Source organism: Arvicanthis niloticus, chromosome 28, assembly GCF_011762505.2.
Source record: "Arvicanthis niloticus isolate mArvNil1 chromosome 28, mArvNil1.pat.X, whole genome shotgun sequence".
Lineage (NCBI taxonomy): Eukaryota > Metazoa > Chordata > Mammalia > Rodentia > Muridae > Arvicanthis > Arvicanthis niloticus.
Genome location: NC_133436.1, coordinates 16,991,195 through 17,009,599, shown reverse-complemented (window position 1 = coordinate 17,009,599; position 18,405 = coordinate 16,991,195). Strand labels below are relative to the sequence as shown.

The 18,405-nt window shown below is 43.1% G+C and overlaps 3 protein-coding genes across 5 annotated transcripts in view; 1 reads left to right on the top strand and 2 right to left on the bottom strand.

Moving 5' to 3' along the window:
• Positions 1-4,278, bottom strand: part of Lats1 (large tumor suppressor kinase 1) — a 32,287-nt gene extending 28,009 nt beyond the window's left edge. The window contains exon 1 of the mRNA XM_076926805.1: positions 4,138-4,278. The gene's annotated coding sequence lies outside the window, so the exon portion shown is untranslated. The remainder of the gene's footprint in view (positions 1-4,137) is intronic.
• Positions 4,279-4,398: 120 nt separating this feature from the next.
• The window catches only part of Pcmt1 (protein-L-isoaspartate (D-aspartate) O-methyltransferase), a 50,456-nt gene continuing 36,449 nt past the window's right edge, over positions 4,399-18,405 (top strand). The window contains exon 1 of one of the 3 annotated variants that reach the window (XM_076926813.1): positions 4,399-4,572. In XM_076926813.1, coding sequence (XP_076782928.1) covers positions 4,434-4,572 — 139 coding nt within the window. In that variant the 5' untranslated portion in view covers positions 4,399-4,433. Of the gene's footprint in view, positions 4,573-4,949; positions 5,117-18,405 lie in introns of those variants that run through there. The other 2 variants (XM_076926812.1, XM_076926814.1) reach the window with 2 other exon arrangements.
• On the bottom strand, positions 6,919-17,628 carry Nup43 (nucleoporin 43). Its single transcript, XM_076926809.1, has 8 exons — positions 17,452-17,628; positions 17,018-17,140; positions 15,670-15,747; positions 14,184-14,364; positions 11,807-11,942; positions 10,570-10,721; positions 9,090-9,212; positions 6,919-7,245 (listed from the first exon to the last, which is right to left on the bottom strand). The coding sequence occupies exons 1-8, from the start codon at positions 17,569-17,571 to the stop codon at positions 7,016-7,018; spliced, it is 1,143 nt and encodes a 380-aa protein (XP_076782924.1). The 5' UTR covers positions 17,572-17,628; the 3' UTR covers positions 6,919-7,015.

The following is an 18,405-nucleotide window of genomic DNA, read 5'->3' as shown; positions in this document are numbered from 1 at the left end:
CAGGCCAGACAGATATGGGGGTGGGGGGACAGGTCTGTAACCCCAGCACTATAAAGCTGAAGGAAGTAGGAACATGAGTTCTAGGCCAGCCTGAGTTACACGGCAAGATCATGCCTCAAACAAAAGAAATCACCTCTACCAACCATGCAACAAACATTTTTGTGTACAGTGTTGAGTACTCCTTCAGGTAAATTCTCAGAAGCAGAATTGCTGGGTCAAAGAACTTATGGCTGTAGGTGTAGTTCAGTGGAAGAATGCTTAGTATTTGAGAGGTCCTGGGTTCTAGACCCAGCACTGCAAAAACAAACAAACAAACAACCCTACAAATATATGTGTTTATGAAAGGAAACACTTTTAAAATCAGGACACTGGGCTGGCACTATATCTCAATAGTAGAGAAATTGTCTACTATGCCTAGAACCCCAGGCTTGATCTATAACACCACAAAAAAATTAGTTAAAATTCTGGAACTGTAAGCTCATTTTCCAGGAAAGTATACTAATTTACAACCCCTCCAACAAAGTATGGCCAACTTCGGCAGTATCAAGTCTTAATAATCTTTATTACTATGATATGACAGGCAGAGAGAATCTTAAAAGAACTCAAGGCAAAACAGCTTACTGCATTAGCTCAAGGAACAATGGTGCCAGATTAGAATTTATAATGAATAATTCAATCATGTTACTTCCCTACTCCATAACTATAAATGACTCCTTCCTTCATGGGCTCTTCAACAGCACACTGCCCAGGTAGGAAGCTTAGCCTTCCCTGTGACCCCCACTCCAGGGTCTCTGTGTAGCCTTGGCTGGCCTAGAGCTTCCTATGCATAAGAGATCTGCCTGTTTCTGCCTCCAGTTGGACTCTCAGCTTTTCAAACTGACTAGCTGTGTGACCTTGGGCAAGCTACCTAGCTTTTGTGCCTATTTTTCATCTTCAAATATGTGCGAAAATTGGGTCTATTTCATAGGGTTGTTATGAAAATCAAATAAGTTCAATTGTGAGTTTTCAACAAGCACTGGACCAGCTCCCTTCAGCACGGAGGAGTCCTGAAAATTGGTAGCCTTACTCTTACCTTTGTACCTCAGGTCCATACTTCTCCTATCTCTACACTTGTACTTCACATTCTGACCAAGCCAGATGATTGGCTCTTAGCTGAGATGCTTCGTGCTTTTCTACTTTAATGCCTTTACTCGTCTGTGTTCCTGAGAGAGCCTCCGCCATATTTCTTGTAAAAATTACACTCAACTTTCAAGGCTTCATTTAAATGCTTCCCCTAACAGAAAATCTCTTCAGGTACTACTTATTACCTGAACATAAGATGTATTTTACATGACTCAAATAGAATGTATGCTTTTGTTATATTTTTATTTTTCCTAGCACGCAGATTCAGAGGATTTGGTGTCTTGAGTGTTTCTTTAGTGGACAAAGAAATAGATCTAGAAGTAAAATGCCTTGCATAATCTACTTGCATAAGGTTATCTTGTAGCCAGCTGAAAGTAATGCTAGAATGGATTCCACAGACTCTAACCTAGCCCAGGGCATTTTCATCATGCCAATGTTTTAAGCTTTCTAGATTACACTCAACCTTGGTAGGACAGTTAAAGTGCTTTAGATTGAAATAAAGCTTCCAACCTTCTTCAAAAATGCATTAAACAAAAACAAACAAACAAACAACAACAACAAAAACCCTAAACTGGTACAAATATGAAGTAAGATTTCAAATCGATAACATTGAAGCCGGGTGTGGTGGCATACACCTTTAATTCCAGAACTCCAGAGGCTGAGGCAGGAGGATGCCCGTGAGTTGAAGGCCAGCCTAATGTATAGTGAGTTATAGGACTGGTAGGGCTACTACAGTAAGAACCAGTCTCAGAAACAAACAAGAACAAAGGTGACTAAAGACAGGATGTATTGTTCCTCAGCAGCAGTCTCAGGTGCCAAAGAGAGCAATACCGACACATCTGTCCACTGACAGTTTCTCCCAATTACGTTACAAGAATTAACTGATCAAGGGGCTAAGAGATGGATCTCAGTGATTAGAGCACTAGATGATTTTCCAGAGGACATGGGTCCCAATCCCAACACCCATAATCAGCAGATCAATTCTCTGTAACCCGAGTTACAGAGGATCCAACTCACTCTTCTGACCTCAGTGGCACTAGGCACATACATGGTACCCAACATACATGCAGGCAAAACATCCCTCCACACAGAAAACACCTAAGGAAGGAGCCGGAAAACCAGGGCTAGGGCCATAGGTGGGTTTACAGCACTGCTGGGCATGCACACAGCCAAGGATTAGACATCCAGCACCACCTAAAAATGGGTTTGGTGGTTATGTGATTACAATCTCAGGAAAATAAATTAATGGTCATCCTTAGGTATAAAGGAAATTCTAGGCCAGTCTGGGCCACAAAGACCCTGAAAAAACAAACAGAATGAAAACTGCTGAATGTAGTGCCAAAAACCTGGGCAACTTAGTGAGGTCTGTCTCAAAGAAAAATGGGTGGCGTAGAGGGCTTCTTTACCATCGTCTATAAGGCCCTACCTACATACAGTGCTCAGTACAAGAAGAACAAATGGAAACCATCACTTACATTTGTATATTGATACTGAATAATGATCATTTCTACTTGATAGTATGTATCACTAAACTTTTGTGGTGTACAAAAGTCATCTATATATCACATCTAAATGAAATTAAGTAATCACAGTAGGAACCACTCAAGATTATATGTATTTAGAACAACAAGGACTAGCATGAAAAACAGAAACTTAAATGATGAAAATAAAGCCAAATAGCTTACACACAGCTTAGAAGAAAAAAATTATCACTTTGAAAAGTCTCAAATTGTATTCGGTCAATAATCAGGCACAGAAAGAGAGCACCTTTCCCAGCCTGGGCCAAGATCTAGTTTCTTGCAATTACAGCCTGTAAGAGAAACGCAGACTAGCCTGCCTGCCTGCCTGCCTGCCTGCCTGCCTGCCTGCCTGCCTGCCTGCCTGCCTGCCTGCCTGCCTGCCTGCAAGAATCACCTAGCCCATATTACCTACCTAACTACCTACCAGGTAAGAGAAAACTTTAGTTAAAGCAATAAAACTGAAGATATTAAACAGAGAGCCATAGCTCAGGAAGGAAAACTGATTTTAAAAGACCAATAACCTTAACATTTGCAGGGCATGGTGGCTCATACCCCAATCCCAGAGGCGGGCAGATCTTTTTGAGTTCCAGGTCAGCGTGGTCTACATAGTGAGTCCCAGGCTAAGGAGTACATACTGAGACCCTGTCTTAAGAAAATTATAATAACCTCCAATAAATAACCTATAAACATTTGACAACCTTCATGCCAGGCATTCGGGCTAATTTCCAAGCCTTGAGTGATACCATATTGTGTGAGGGTGTACTTACTGTTCATCTGACTTGTAACTTCTAGCGAATACAGGTATTTTAAAAAGTCATATGTACAAATGGAGACACATATTTTAACCCCGTTCCCTTAGAAAATGATTTTCAGCTGCATTAGTAGGAGAACTGGGAGACCCCGAGAGCTTTTCTTTTCCTCCCTCTTTTTTTTCAAGGTACAATAAACAATCTTCCCTTGATTGTGTTTCCTTCGTTTTCCAGTACTTAAAAAAAAAAGGAACCCCGGACAAGTGACACCGGCTCTCCTACCCCCTGCCACTAAGCGGCGAGCACCACATTGCAGCGGGCTGGAGAGATTCCCGGGACGGCTTCAAAGGTAGACCCCGACTGAAGGCCCGCTGCGAGGCAAAAGAAGTGCGGCCGGTTTGCTGCAACCTGGCGTGGAAAGCCACCCTTCGCTTGTCTCCCCTCTAAACCTGGGAGGGATGACGGTTGTCCCAAGCCCCGACCCGCTCTCCCCAGCCGAGCTCGCACGTCCGAGGCCTCAGTGACCCCGCGGGCTCTCCCTGCGGCGTCGGGTGCGGCCAACCTTCACTTCCCCAGGGCCGGGCTCAGCTCTGGTCAGTGCAATCAGCCCAGTCGGGCCTGGACCCGGCCGGCCGAGCCCGCCGGTCCACAGCGGGAATGGGCGTGGGCCCCGCCGGCCACCGCCCCGCCACCAAGGGACTCCCGAGGAGCCTGAGCCCCACCCGCGGCGCCGGCTCCGGACCTACCTGCAGGGGACAGTGAGGCTTCTGGACAGCGGCCGCGGGCCCGAGGACCGGCGCCGCGGCGGCCCGGAGCCCGTCCCCCGGGGCCCCTAGCGTCGTTCGGGGTTCCGGATGGGACAGGGCGGGGACACACGCCCGGGGGGCTGCGGCCGGCCAGCGCGGCCCGACGCGGGGTCGCGAGGACCTGGCTCTCCCCTCAGCACCAGGCCATCGCTGCCGCCGCCATTTTGCCTTCCACTCCGTGTCGCCACCGCCGCCGCCGCCGCCGCCGCCGCCGCCGTCCGCCGCGGGTTTCCCGGATGTGGGCATTTCCCGGCGTCGCTTGCGCGGGGGCCCGAGGACTGGGGGCTTCAGGCCGCCCCGCTGCGCTGGGCCCCGGAGCGAGTGCTCCGCTTGTGGCCTCTCGGCCGAGGCTCGCTCGTCCGCTGCCCGAGGCGGGTGAGTGTTGCCCAGACAGTGGAGTCTGTATCTCCACTTTCTGGCTCCCGGCGCGACACGGCGAGCGTGGGTCACACCAGGAAAGGGCGGTGAACGGCGCTCCGAGACCTCGGACTTCATGAGGCAAGATGTGTAGGGCTTGAATAAAACCCGAGTCTTCGCGAGCTCGGAGCGAATGTGTTTTTGGAATAAGCCACGTGCAGTGTTCTTGAAACTGAACCTATGGGTTCGCAGAGTTCCGTTCGGCGGATTTGCAGGAGAGGTCATTGTAGCCATAATTGGAGTAACGGGGCCGCTGTCAGAAGTTCTGTTTCTCTTGAAATTGAATCTGCCGTTCGAGATGCATCATTGACTTTGGTTTTTAAATGCATTGTTCTCTTTTGCGGGGATTAGGTCCAGATAGGGGATCTCTAGACCGCACCAAGTGGGCCAAACCTCTCAATCTCCTGCCCCGCTCCACCTTTCCTAGTGCTGAGATTCTACATGGTGCCAGCCAACACTGGCCTGTCCCCTGTAAATATGGAAACCATCCCCGGTTTTGCTGGTAGGTAATATGTGCAATTATTACTCCCCCCCCCATACTCTTTTGTGTTAGACTAAAAAAGTAAAAACGTTGACATCCCTGTGTAACCAGGAATTGAACCATGTTATAGCTCTACCACTGAGCCATGTCCTCAGAACATTTTATAGTTTTTATTGCGACTGGGCCTCACTAAGTTATTTGGATTGGCTTTGAACTTGTGATCCTTCTGCCTCAGTCTTCAAGGTAGCTGAGGTAACAAGCCTGCTCCATAAAGCTTAATTCTGCTTTTTGCTGAGGTACTGTATCCAAAAGTTCAACTATGAAAACCTCAGATGATCAAATTTAGATGTCAGGGAAATGTTTTAGTGTAGCTGCTGCCATTGCTTTAGATTTGTTGTCATAGTAAAATCCGTAATGTGGCCTCAGCCCACTCTGCTGTTGAAATCTTCCTACAAATCGAGGTCCCTACCATGTGCTTTGGTAGGTAGGTGCAATTTTAAGTGACATGTAATTCAATGGACCATGCCTGATAATTTGAACCATTAAAAATATTTTAACCACACGGAGCTGGAGCTGCTTCTTGAGAAGGCTAAGTCACTGCTCCATGCCAGAGTGGATTGAAAAACCCTCGGGAAAGAAGCACAGTGAGGAGCGGAGGCCAGGCCAGAACCCAAACCCACACCTCCAACCTGGAGTTAAGGCTGGGAGAGCACCAGCATTACCAGCTTTGCAATGATGGTATGGTTATTTTGTAAATATCTTCAACTTTTAGTAATCATAATAATTACCTTTGGAGCACTTTCTATATTAGCTCATACTTTTTTAGATGTTAGAAAACTATCACTAAACTTAAGAGAAGTTATAATTCAAGGATATATATTGTTCACAAGCATTGATGTGAAAATATTTGGCTCAGGTAAGAATGCACTGAGAAGTGGGGCAGTGGTGGCGCACGCCTTTAATCCCAGCACTTGGGAGGCAGAGGCAGGTGGATTTCTGAGTTCGAGGCCAGCCTGGTCTACAGAGTGAGTTCCAGGACAGCCAGGGCTACACAGAGAAACCCTGTCTCAAAAAACCAAAAAAAAAAAAAAAAAAAGAATGCACTGAGAAGCTGGGGAATCTTGGTATATGATGTAGCTGGTTTTCGAGGGGCAAAGCCAACATTTGCCAGCCTTTGAAATAGCTGAACCCCATATTGCTCCATGTGCACAGCAACCTCCTTCCACCTGTTTCTGTTGACTATATAGTTTTATATAGTTTTCTTTTCTTTTTTTCATTTTTTGTGTGTGTTTTCTTTGAATGTGTATGCTATGGGTGCCTGGTACCTCCAAAGGTCAAAAGAGGATGTCAGATACCCTGGAACTGGAGATATGGATGGCTTGAGTCACAATGTGGATGCTGGGGATTGAACCTGGGTCTTCTGCAAGAGTAGCAAGTGCTTTTCTTTTGTGTTGTTTTTGTTTTCCCAGAAAGGGTTTCTCTGTGTAGCTTTTGCTGGGTTGGGACTTTATAGACCAGAGGCTGGCCTTGAACTTTGAGATCCATCTGCCTGCCTCTACCTTCAAAATGTTGGATTAAATAAAGGCCTACAAAGGCCCCACTGAGTAGCACATGCTCTTAACCACTGAGCTATCTCTAGCTCCTGGCTATATAGTTTGAATTCACAAAATTCTATGTGGATTCTACTTTCTACTTTGTAGAAGTGTTAAGTTAAATGGAGGCATGTATTACAGTACTGGGACCCTCCAATGCTCTCCTGATCTTTTGCCATCAGTCTTTGATCAGATTCTAATAATGTTGGGGGAAGAAGCAACAAGCCAACATTGGGCACTAACATTAACAGTTTATTGTTTCCTTACAAATACCACTTTCTGATGATAAAATTTTGCACAGGTGTGATAACTATAGGTTTTTTCACTTTCATGAAAATAGTTGTCTGGTAACATAAATAGCTTCTGCATCAGTTCCACAAACAAGACAGGGACCTAAAACATCCAAACTGTTTACAGACAGAGTCCTGCTAGGAAGCAAGCTTGTGATTTCAATTCGGTCTTTGGCAGGATCTGTGCTGAGCCAGGAACTTATTAGAGACTGATGAACACTGGCCTGGTTATTCATGCTATGTGACAGGAAAGTACTACTTCTTCCTCCTGTGAGAAGAAAAGAGAAGGGGAAAGAGATGGTAAGACTGTCTTATGAGATACCATGTCCAAGGCAACTTATAATAGAAAATGTTTATTGGGGATCAGAGTCCCCATGGTTAGGGGTAGGGAGCATGGCAGCAGGCCGGCTCTGGAGCAGCAGCTCAGAGTTTACATCCTGATCTACAGACAGGAGACACAGACACTCCGGAATGGTTTTGGCTTTTGAAATCTCTGAGCCCCACCCCTTCCAACAAGACCACACCTCCTAATCCTTCCAAAGAGTTCTACCAACTGGGACCAATCATTCAAATATGAGCCTATGGGTTCATTCATATTCTGATTCAAACCACAGGGCTAACTCTGTATCACTAAATATAGTTTCTATTGATATTTCAAAATCAATTTATTTTACTCTGTTAAAGTGGCTAAAGGAGAGGGTGAATAAGCACAGATAATGAAAAGAATTCTATCATCACACTATCTTTTGTTTGTTCTTTGAAATGCCTCTGCCTCCCAAGTGCTGGGGCTAAAGGCATGCACTAACTACCATACCCAGTTTTTATCAGGTCATCTTGATTTTTTTTTATTATATTGTGTGCACACACAATGCGCACAGCATGGAAGTCAGAAGACAACCTGTAGGAATCGGTTCTCTCTTCCACCATCTGAGTCCTGCCAATCAAACTCAGTTGTCAGGCATGGTAGCAGTGCCTTTACCCACTGAGCTATGTCACTGTCATTTTTCTTATTTAGTGTTAGTAGATACTCAACATTTGAAGGGAAACTATGGATACCAAATTTGTAGTCTTTAGGGAAAACAGAAATTTAGTCGTTCTTCATCTTTATTTATTGTTTTAATGGAAAATTTAATGGAAAGTGAGGTACCATAAACAACCAAAAGTAAGGAAAGAAGAACCCAAAATGTACACAGAAATACAAGTTCCTTGCTTGGGAGGTAGAGGACCTTTGAGTTCAATGTCAGCCTGGGCTAGTGAGTTCCAGGACAGTCAGGACTACATAAAGAGAACCTGTCTCAAAAACAAACAAAAGAAGTATCTACTGCCGACTACACTCATATACACATTCATGAATATAAACATACAAAAAACATAAAAATAAAATGAGTCTTTTTTTGCATTCCCCTTTGGTTTTATTCTATGTGCATGGGTGGTTTGCCTGCATGTGTGTCTGTATGCCATTTGTGTGCCTGGTGTATGGAGACTGGAAGAAGGCATTGGATCCTCTAGAATTGGAATTACAGATGCTTGTGAGCTATCATGGTGATAGTGTGAATTGAAACAGGATCCTTTGGAGGAGCAGCCACTGATCTTAACTGTTGGACCATCTCTCCAGCCCGTTCTCCCTCTCTTGTTGTTCTTTGGCTCCTGGCTGGCCTTAAACTCTGTAGCTTAGAATGGCCTTACAGTGATCATCCTGCCTACAGCTCTCAACTGCTGAGACTACACTCTCCCTAGGCCTATCTTGCCCTTTTTATCTACCTGCTTACTCTTCTACACAGTAATTTTGTGTATTCTGCCCAATTATTTCCTATCTTATTCCACCATGGTCAGTGCTCTTAACCCCTGAGAATGTTCAAGTTAGAGATGGCATTTGCGATCACTGCACAGATATGGTGCATGCTCATACATGCAGGTAAAACATCCTTGTAAAATAACATTGAATCGAAAATAATAAGAGGATGTGGGCCAGTTTGGTAGCACACACCTTTAATTGGAGGACTCAAAAGGCAGAGGCAGGCAGATCTCTGAGTTTAAGGCCAAGCCTAGTCTACATAGCAGATTCTGGATCAACATTTAAAATGTCCTAAAGCAGCACACAAGAACCTTTACCTTGGTGAAAGAGAGAAGACTTTTCAGGGGCATTTGTGGAGGCATCCCAGTGCCAGAGGGATCCGTCTTCAGAACAAGTAAACAGATGATCTGGGTTGGATGGGTGGAAGTGAACCTCCCACACTGAAAGACAGAAGGTAATCAATTTTAACAGTCCACAGAGGTTGTTTTATGGCCCACCCACAAGTAACGGCTCTTACCTATCTGCCATCTCTTTACTTTTGAAACCTTTGACTTAAAAAGTTTATAGGTTCCCCAGCTCATCTGCACAGGAATAAGCTGCTTAGTTTTTCTCTATTAGTGTGATCCCAGTAGCAGCTGGGACACAGGCAGGTTGACTTTGAACTCCTTCCCCCAACCCCCCCCCAACCCTTTGAACACCTTCCCCCAACCCCCACCCCCACCCCCACCCCCTGGTTTTTGGTTTTTTGAGACAGGGTTTCTCTGTGTAGCCCTGGCTGTCCTGGAACTCACTCTGTAGATCAGGCTGGCCTTGAACTCAGAAATCCACCTGCCTCTGCCTCCCAAGTGCTGGGATCAAAGGTGTGCGCCACCACTGCCCAGCAGCCTTGAACTCCTAATCCTCCTGCCTCTGTGGCCTAGCTGCTGGGATCAAACATTCCTGGATGAACATTTCTTAAACTGGGTTGCGTTGCAGTACTGGTTTGACGTTTGTCTGTTTGAGTAAAGGCCAGAAGAGGGTGCCGGATCCCCAAGGACTACAGCACTCAGCGACAGCTGTGAGCCGCCATGCAGGTGCTGGGACAGAACATGGCTCCTTTGGAAGAGCAGCTAGTGTTCTTAGCCCATTGAGTCAGCTTTCTAGCCTCTTGTCTTTATTTGTCATTTTTTAAAAAAATAATGAAATGATAAAGAGTCTCTTTCTAAAAAAAGGGACTATCAAACAAAAAGATGAGTTGGAGCTTGAGATGTAGCTCAGGGAGAGTACTGCACTAAGGGCCTGGAGCATTCCCCAGTACCGGGAGTGGGGATGGATTTTATCAAAGAGTGTAGCTCATGCCTGGAATCTCAGCATTTGGGAAACTAAGGCAGGACTGTGTAAAGTCACATCTAGTCTGGGCTACACAGTAAAATCCAGGTTTACTTGGGTTACAAAGTGAGATCCTATCTTAAAACTCTACAAAATTAGTTACCTCATAAATAAATTAGCAAATATGAAGTGATAATTTTATACAGAACAGTCAGTAACCTGACAACATGCAGTATGACAGTTTGGTCTATTGGTTCTAGTTTCAGGGGGAAAAAGCCCTAAGACAATCGGCTCAGTAAGCTGAGCGTGTTGTAATACTGTAGTTGTAGATATGATGAAACAAACATTAAAGCACTTAAATATAGTAAGAGATTATCTAGCTTATACTGTTCAGATATTCAAAGCGCTGATGTGAAATGATCCTCTGAATAATTACATGCTTAGAAGTAACTCATTCAACAAAGCTTTCTGTGTCCCCACAACACTTACTTTCAGCCTCATGAGCCTTCAGTAATGACACAGGCATGGTACCTTGTCTGACATCCCAAATACTCAACATTCCATCCTGGCCACCAGTGGCTACAACATGCTGCTGGTCCGGATGTCTGTCAACACAGTGGAGTGGCACTCGGTCACCAGTCCTTTTAAGGAAGACAGGACAATATCAAACACATGGTAAAGAACAATTTATCTTTGCCTAATAAGAAACATTTCATTCTACTAACTAGATGATAAAAAGTTATGTGGCTGGACATACTAAATCTTAGTGAAAGCAAAATACATTTATGAACAATAAAAGTTTAGAATTAAAGGCTAAAATTACTCACTGTTTAATTTTGAAATACAGGAGGCAAAATAACACAATGGTAAGATGTGTAAGAAAGATTTCTATTAAAAAGTATATATAAAGCCAGAGAGCTGGCTCAGCAGTTATAGACAGGCGCTATTTCAGAGGACCAGAGTTCACACACACACATCAGTGGCTCACAACCATCCAGTTCCAGGAGCATCCTATAAACCTGTCCTGTGGGTACCTGCAATCACATGCACACAGCCAAGCCACACCAATACACAGTTTAACTAAAAATAAATTTAAAAGTAAAAATATGTATCAATCACAGCAACCATTCTTTATGCCTATATTTTTAATTAGTTCATACAACTTTTTCTAGTTTGATAGTACATTCTAGTTTCTTAAGAAAGCAGCAAAGCAGCAAAGGTTGCATATCTAGAAAGCTCTGGAAAAATGACCCTAAATTGTATTTTATCTGCAATCACATCTACAGTGTATTTTTTTAACCTACTATCATATAATCATTTGATAAACAGAAACAAGTTCTCTGTTAAATAATATATACTTCAAAGACATAAAGGTTCTGAATTAATACAGGTACTTGCTAAATATAAAATGGTAGAATCAACTCCACTGTGTTATCTTTGCTTTATCAGTTTAATCATGCATCAGTGTTTCTGAAATTCATTAAAACACAAGAGAGACATGAGTTAGCAGTTATGACCCAGGTTCAATCCCAGCACCCACATGGCAATTTCTAACTTTAACTCCAGTCCTAAGGGACCAGTGCTCTCTTCTGATCTCTGGGGGCACTACATTCATGTGGTGCATAAATATACAAGCAGGCAAAACACTCATACAATAAAAATACAAAACACTCATAAAATAAAAATACAAAATTGACTATAATAACGAATTAAACACAAAACTTACAATGATAATATCTGACAGGGGTCACTTCCTTGTTGTCTGAAATCCCATATTTTTAACTGTCCAATTGAATTTACTGTAACAATCTCAGGAGTTCGAAGGAAGGTTACAGCATGGAGTGTACTGCTGTCTGCATTATCTGCAAGTTTTAAAAATGCGTTAACAGGCTCCTGTTAAAGAGATTGCCAGCTGGGTGGTAGGAGCACACGCCTTCAATCCCAACGCTCAGAAGGCAGAGGCAGGCAGATCTCTGAGTTTGAGGCCAGCCTGGTCTACAGAGTGAGTTCCAGGACAGCCAGGGCTATACAGAGAAACCCTGTCTCATAAAACAAAACAAAACAAAACCAAAACCAAAAGGAAACTGCATTCCCCTTACTGGTTGACCTCTTGTAAATGCAGTTTCTGATGACTCAGCATAGTTTTAATGGAGAAATGGAAGTAAAATACACGTCTATACTAGTTCTTCTCTTCCAGTCTTTGGTAGAAAGCCTCACTCCCAGGCCATCTGTTTTGTAAGTACAGGGCTGACTGGCCATTTGGTTTTTTTATACTGAATTCTTCCTTCCTACTTTTCTTTTCCTCCTGCCTTCAGCTTCCAGTGATGGAATTGTAGGTGTGTATCACTGCAACAGGCACTATGTCTGAGATAGCTGTTCAAGCCCCTGTACATCCAATCTCAGCTCTGCTAGTACTTGACAGAAAACTCTACTCACCGACAGGTACAAAGCTTACTCTGATTCCATACTGTTGTACAGACTCACACAGCAGAATTTTAGTAGAACTTTTATATCTAGCATGAATCTGAAGTGATAGAACCTAAGCTTTGAAGTATCCTTTTGTCAGTGATTGTTATCTAAAATTTTATGGGGTTTGCAAAGTTTAGTCCTGAGATAGGCTTGGCAAACCAGGAAGAAACTAGGAAGTGTCCTTTAGCTAAGAACTGCTTAGGAGATGGGTCTTTCAAGACAACCCCAGATCAGATAAGAAATTTTGGTTTGTGGAAATTGATTTGCTAAAGATGCCTTTTGTATGACAATAAAAAGAGCTTGAGGGCTGGAGAAATGGCTCAGCAGTTAAGAGCACTGACTGCTCTTCCAGAGGTCCTGAGTTCAATCCCAGCAACCACATGGTGGCTCCCAACCATCTGTAATGGGATCCAAGTGTACTCATACATAAAGTAAATAAATCTTCAAAACAAAACAAAAACCAGAGCTTGAAGCTGGAACTGGTAGAGGGAAGAGCAGGGAGGCAGAGGGAGAAGAACCACCTTGGCAGGAGAGTCAGGTCCAATCTGGATGGCTAGCTCAGGAGACTGCTCCAAAGCAAAAAGGCTAACACGCTCATACTATCTATGTCTTTATTATTAAACCCCAAGTGGGATCCCCAAAAGCCCCCAAGACAGACTCATGTCAAATCCATCCATCTTCACCTTCATCAGCAGAATTCTCATCTCCACCTTTCATGACTGGTAAAATGGTCTTTAGGAAGGTTTAAGCCAGGACTTAACTATGTTGTTCAGGTTCACCTTGAATTTACTCCTGCTTCATCCTCCAGAGAGTTGAAATTATAAGAGTGTGCCCAATACCTTCCTTTTATAATGGTTCTTAAGTGTTTAGACTTGAGACACATGATAGATACTTCCAAACTTAAACGTGTGCCACGTCTGTACACTGCTAAGAGGCAACAGCCCTTAGCAATTAAGTGAATGTTGTAACTCAGAAATTAAGTAATTAGAACAAAGAACACAAACTGATAGCCTAGTTGCAGATCCTGGAGATTCTGATTCAACAGGTCTAGGGTAGGGGCCCTAGAATCTCCTTAGGCAAGTCTTAGTGAAGCATAGCTAAGAACCATCTCACTAGAACACTGGTCTAAACACCACCGGCCTCTGTCATTCCCTGCGCAAAGACTTTCAAGAGCAATTTGTTTACCACATAGAAATCCTTAGCTTCTGTTGCTATGCAGTCAATACTTTCGAAGTTGATCCCAATTTCCCTTTCCGGCTTCACCTTTCATCTCTCCAGTAACACATATCCAATGTCAGCTCACAGGAAACTGTCATTTGCTGTCTGTTTCCCATCTCCATGCTATCTCCTGTTTTCTAGTGTGTCATATATTACTATTATTTATGGTGTAGAACTGAGAATATACTAATTGCCACTTGTTCCCTAGTTACATAATAATTCGTTTTAGTTAGAACAAAACACTACCACCTACTCCATCTTTCTGCTCTGTTATAAATCATTTACACTGGACTATCTACACACTCTTATACAAAGAACCCGCCAAGTGTAATTTCCACACCTTCAAACTTTTAAGATCATGTCTACTTAGTTCAATTATTATGTAATGGCTAGAAGAAATAGGATTGATTCCTCACCTATAGTTCTTACAGCCTCCTTGTGATCAACTCTGAAGAGATTTATTCGGCCATCCTCTCCAACTGTAACGATTTCTGGGTTGTCGCATACAATTCCTGTACATGGCGCACTGCTACATGCAGGACTTCCAGGCCCTGTATGGTAGTGAGCCGCAGGCCACTGCTGACTGACGGACAGAGTCTAGGCACCAGAAATAAGCACACGGCTAAGCAGAGCAGAGTTCTAACGAATGAGCCCTTCTCTCCAGGAAGTTTTGGTTTTTTGAGACAGGACTTCCAAGTGTTTGGGACTATAGGTGAGCCACCAGGCCGACCTAATAATATTATTTTTCAGTTGTATTTCATGTCCTTCTAGAAGAAAGAACAAGTCTCCCTTTTCCTTTGTATTTGAGCATACCGATGTTTAGAAACTACTTCCCTTATGTTTTGTATATTCTGAATAGACTCAGCACACTTATCTCAAACTAATGATTTTTGTTACTAAAATTTTATGAGATTAAATTCATATGTAAGGAACTAACCTCTACATCCTTTTCTACATGATTCCATTAAGAAAACTAACTAAAGCTGGTCATAGTGGTACAGTTGGGAAGCAAATGCAGGTGGATGCCTGAGTTAAAGGCCAGGCTGGTCTAGATAGGGAGTTCCAGACCAGCCAGATCTACATAGTGAGATCCTGTCTTAAAAAACAAAAAGAACAAAAACTTTATGTGCACATGTGTGTGCCTGCCCGAGTTTATGTGCACCATACATGGGCAGGGCCTGCCCAGGCCAGTGGGATTTAGATCCTCATAAAGTGGCGCTACAGGCTATTGTGAGACATCTGATTTGAGTACCTGGAATAGAACCACGGGTCTCTCCAAGAGCAATGCACACTTCAATGGCTGAGCCACCACCCCAGCCCCAACAGAAAGGTCTTTAGTAGTAGATCCTCTCTCTTAATGAAGACATGGCTTCGCCCAGCTTTCTGTGGCATTAGATTGAGAAGCTAAGCATGCACACATGAGGTTGCTTGCATGTCTTCTCCCTTCATCCCTCCAAAAGACTATTAGAGGAGCTCACAAAAATGGCAGGAAAATTATTACCAGTAGATCATATCATTAGAGGTAATTAACACAGTTCATTTAAAGGAAACACTGATTTCCACAGAAGCAAATGTAAACACGATTGTAGTAACATGGGGCTGGGGGTGAAGCTTAGTGCAAGAATGCATGCTTACCACATCTGAGATTTTCAGCAACCCCTAAAAAGCAGACAGTATATTCTCCTTTCTCCTTAAAGTAAGGTGGTACATGTTGCCCAGGTTAGTCTTGAGCTACTTTTCTCTCAGCTCTGGAAATGTGAGAGCTCCAGGAGTGCACCCAGTGACTGACTCTCTTCATATTTAAACAATATAAAACACTGTGCACTTATTAACACAATCTTCAGTAAGCCTCCCCAGAAACAGTTAAAAATACAAGTTTACTTTCCCAACAAAGTTCTTTACCTGGTTATTTGGATGGTGAAGAAAAACGGTTACACAGCCTGTTGATGAAGCAGCTACAATTCTTTCCTGGTCAAAAAACTAAACAGAAAATTTCTGCATATTATTATAGATTACTTGAAAATATCAGCCAGGCAGTGGTGGCGCACGCCTTTAATCCCAGCACTTGGGAGGCAGAGACGGGTGAATTTCTGAGTTCGAGGCCAGCCTGGTCTACAGAGTGAGTTCCAGGACAGTCAGGGCTACACAGAGAAACCCTGTCTTGAAAAACCAAAAAAAGAAGAAGAAAATATTAACAGTCCACTGGTTCAACTTGATTAACAGCGAACCCTGTACAAATTTAAAGAAGCAAATAGCCTATATAAACACTGAAAAAAATGAAATGTGTTAACATCTGAAAGTAAAAATTTTTATACATGACATAATTTTTTATGAAGGATAAAGAGTAAGCTTAAATTTTACTCCAGATTTTTTATTTTGGGCCACAATAATAAAAGTATGGAAATATTTCACTCCTAAGTGTAGACATCTTTTTATACCAAGTAAAATACATCCCATCTGAATTCATAAGGATTTTTTTTTAATTGGAGTATGCTTGTGGGGGTAGTGGTGGTATCTGTTGCCCAAACTCATCTTGACCTCCTGTTGTCTCAGTGTCCTAAGTAGCTGGGACTGTAAGCATCCATCACCTTACAATCTTGCACTAAGCTTCACTCCCAGTCCCATATTAACTGTTTTACATCTTGATAAACCTTTAAAGTAGAAAGGCTAATTTCTATCAAGTTGTTTAAGAATCATGTAAGAACAATCCCGTACAATATTTACTATGTATGTTCAAAAGATACCAGTCCCATCTATGTGACCAGTGAAGTACTGAACTCAAACATACACTCAAAGTAGTGATCGATTCCCTTGCCCTCATGAGTCCTGAGATTATCTTCATCCCAACACACAATGACAAACCTGACTCGAAGACATGCAAAACAAATTAGCATACCTGTATAAAACACACCAAACAGCCTTTGGCACATAAATGGACAAATATTATAATGGATAAGGTTTTGCTGTATAGCTCAGGCTAGCCTTGACATCCCTCCTGCCTCTGCATCCCAAGGACTGGAGTTAGAGGCTTGTACCACCATGCCCGGTTTGGGCAATTCATTTTAAAACTGATTTACCTGAATTCCATTTCCCAGCCCGACTTCTGCGACTAATGATGTGGCAAATTTTAAATCATAGAGACTAGTCCTGTAAATCAGGGGTGAGGGTAGACAAACTATAAGGTGCTTCATTATCTCTTAATGTAGTCTCAAATTTCCAAAGTTAGCTTTAGCAGACAACTCAAATTTACCCGTAAATCCATGACATCCCCATGATGTCTAATATCGCACAGTAATTGATGGTCTCCTTCAAACCCTCCGTCAGAATCCAAGTTTCCAAAATCTCCAATGGACCACAGTGAAACGCAATTTTCCTGCAAAGCAAAGTTTTATCTTGAGGTGACGAAAACATCAACTCTAGGAATGTAAGACTCAGATTGCCTTTCGGGCGACCTTGCTTCAATAGCATCTCAGACAAACGGTATGGTTAGAGTTGAAAAGATCAGAGATATGGCCAAGTTCGGACAGTATGACTACTGACTTGGTGAGGATTTAAAACCAGATCCAAGGCTCAGACACACTACCGGGGCTCTCAAGTAGCGGGCAGCCAAACCAGACTGGCAAGCTCGCTTTCCCGCGCCAGCGCGGGGGGCGTGGAGTCTCTGCTCCGCCCAAACCCGGGTACCTCATTGTCCCAGGAGCCCGTGGCGAAGATCTCTGTGGTCTGCAGGCTCCCGGAAGGCACTGGCCGCCAACGGGTTTTGCTAATTTTCTGAGACACGAACTTAGCATAAATTTCCTCCATACTGACACCAGCAAGGAGGCTCAGCAGAAAGCACACTGCGCGCTCCACAAGCCCGCCCCTTCCTGCGCAGTTCTGATTGGATGAGACCTCATGAGGGAGACGGTGGCTGCAGACAGCCAATTCTCGTCAGGAGGACACGCCAGGCCCTGAGCTGAAAGAGCTTGTGACAAAGACCCAAACACTTTGTCAATAAGACACACTTGTAATGCCAAGTCAGTTTAGGAACACTGACAAATGTATTTGCGCAATAACTGTGAAATTCAAGAAGAATTTTCTTTAAAAAATTAGGGTTTTTGTTCTTTTTTAAAACTTTATTATAAAAATGTTGGAAATAAAAAAAATCATCACACACCGAAATTAATCTGACCCCAAAGACTAAACAGTCCAGTGTACTTTTGTACTTTTAGCACAATCATATCGAATATATTTTTATCCAGTTATCCACCACCAAAACCAAAAAATTCATTACAGATTTAGAACTCAGAAAACAGTTACCTTTATTATTCTTCTTCGATAGCTCATTTTTTAAAAAATATTTTTAGTTTTTTAAAAGAGGTTCTAAAGTTGTATTTTATATGTGTGAATGTTTTGTTTGCATGCATGTATGTGTGTGCTGCGTTTGTTTATGCCTGGTGGTAAGGCCAACAGAGGGGATTGACTGACGTGTCTGGAACTTGAGTTACAGAAAGTTATGACCTGCCACGTGGATGCTGGGAAATGAACTCAGGTCCTCTGGAGGAGCAACATGTGTTTTTAACTGCTGATCTGTTGGGAGCCGTCTTTAAGCAGAAAGCAGCTAGAAAGCAGCTATCAACTTTGCAGCCATCTCAAACC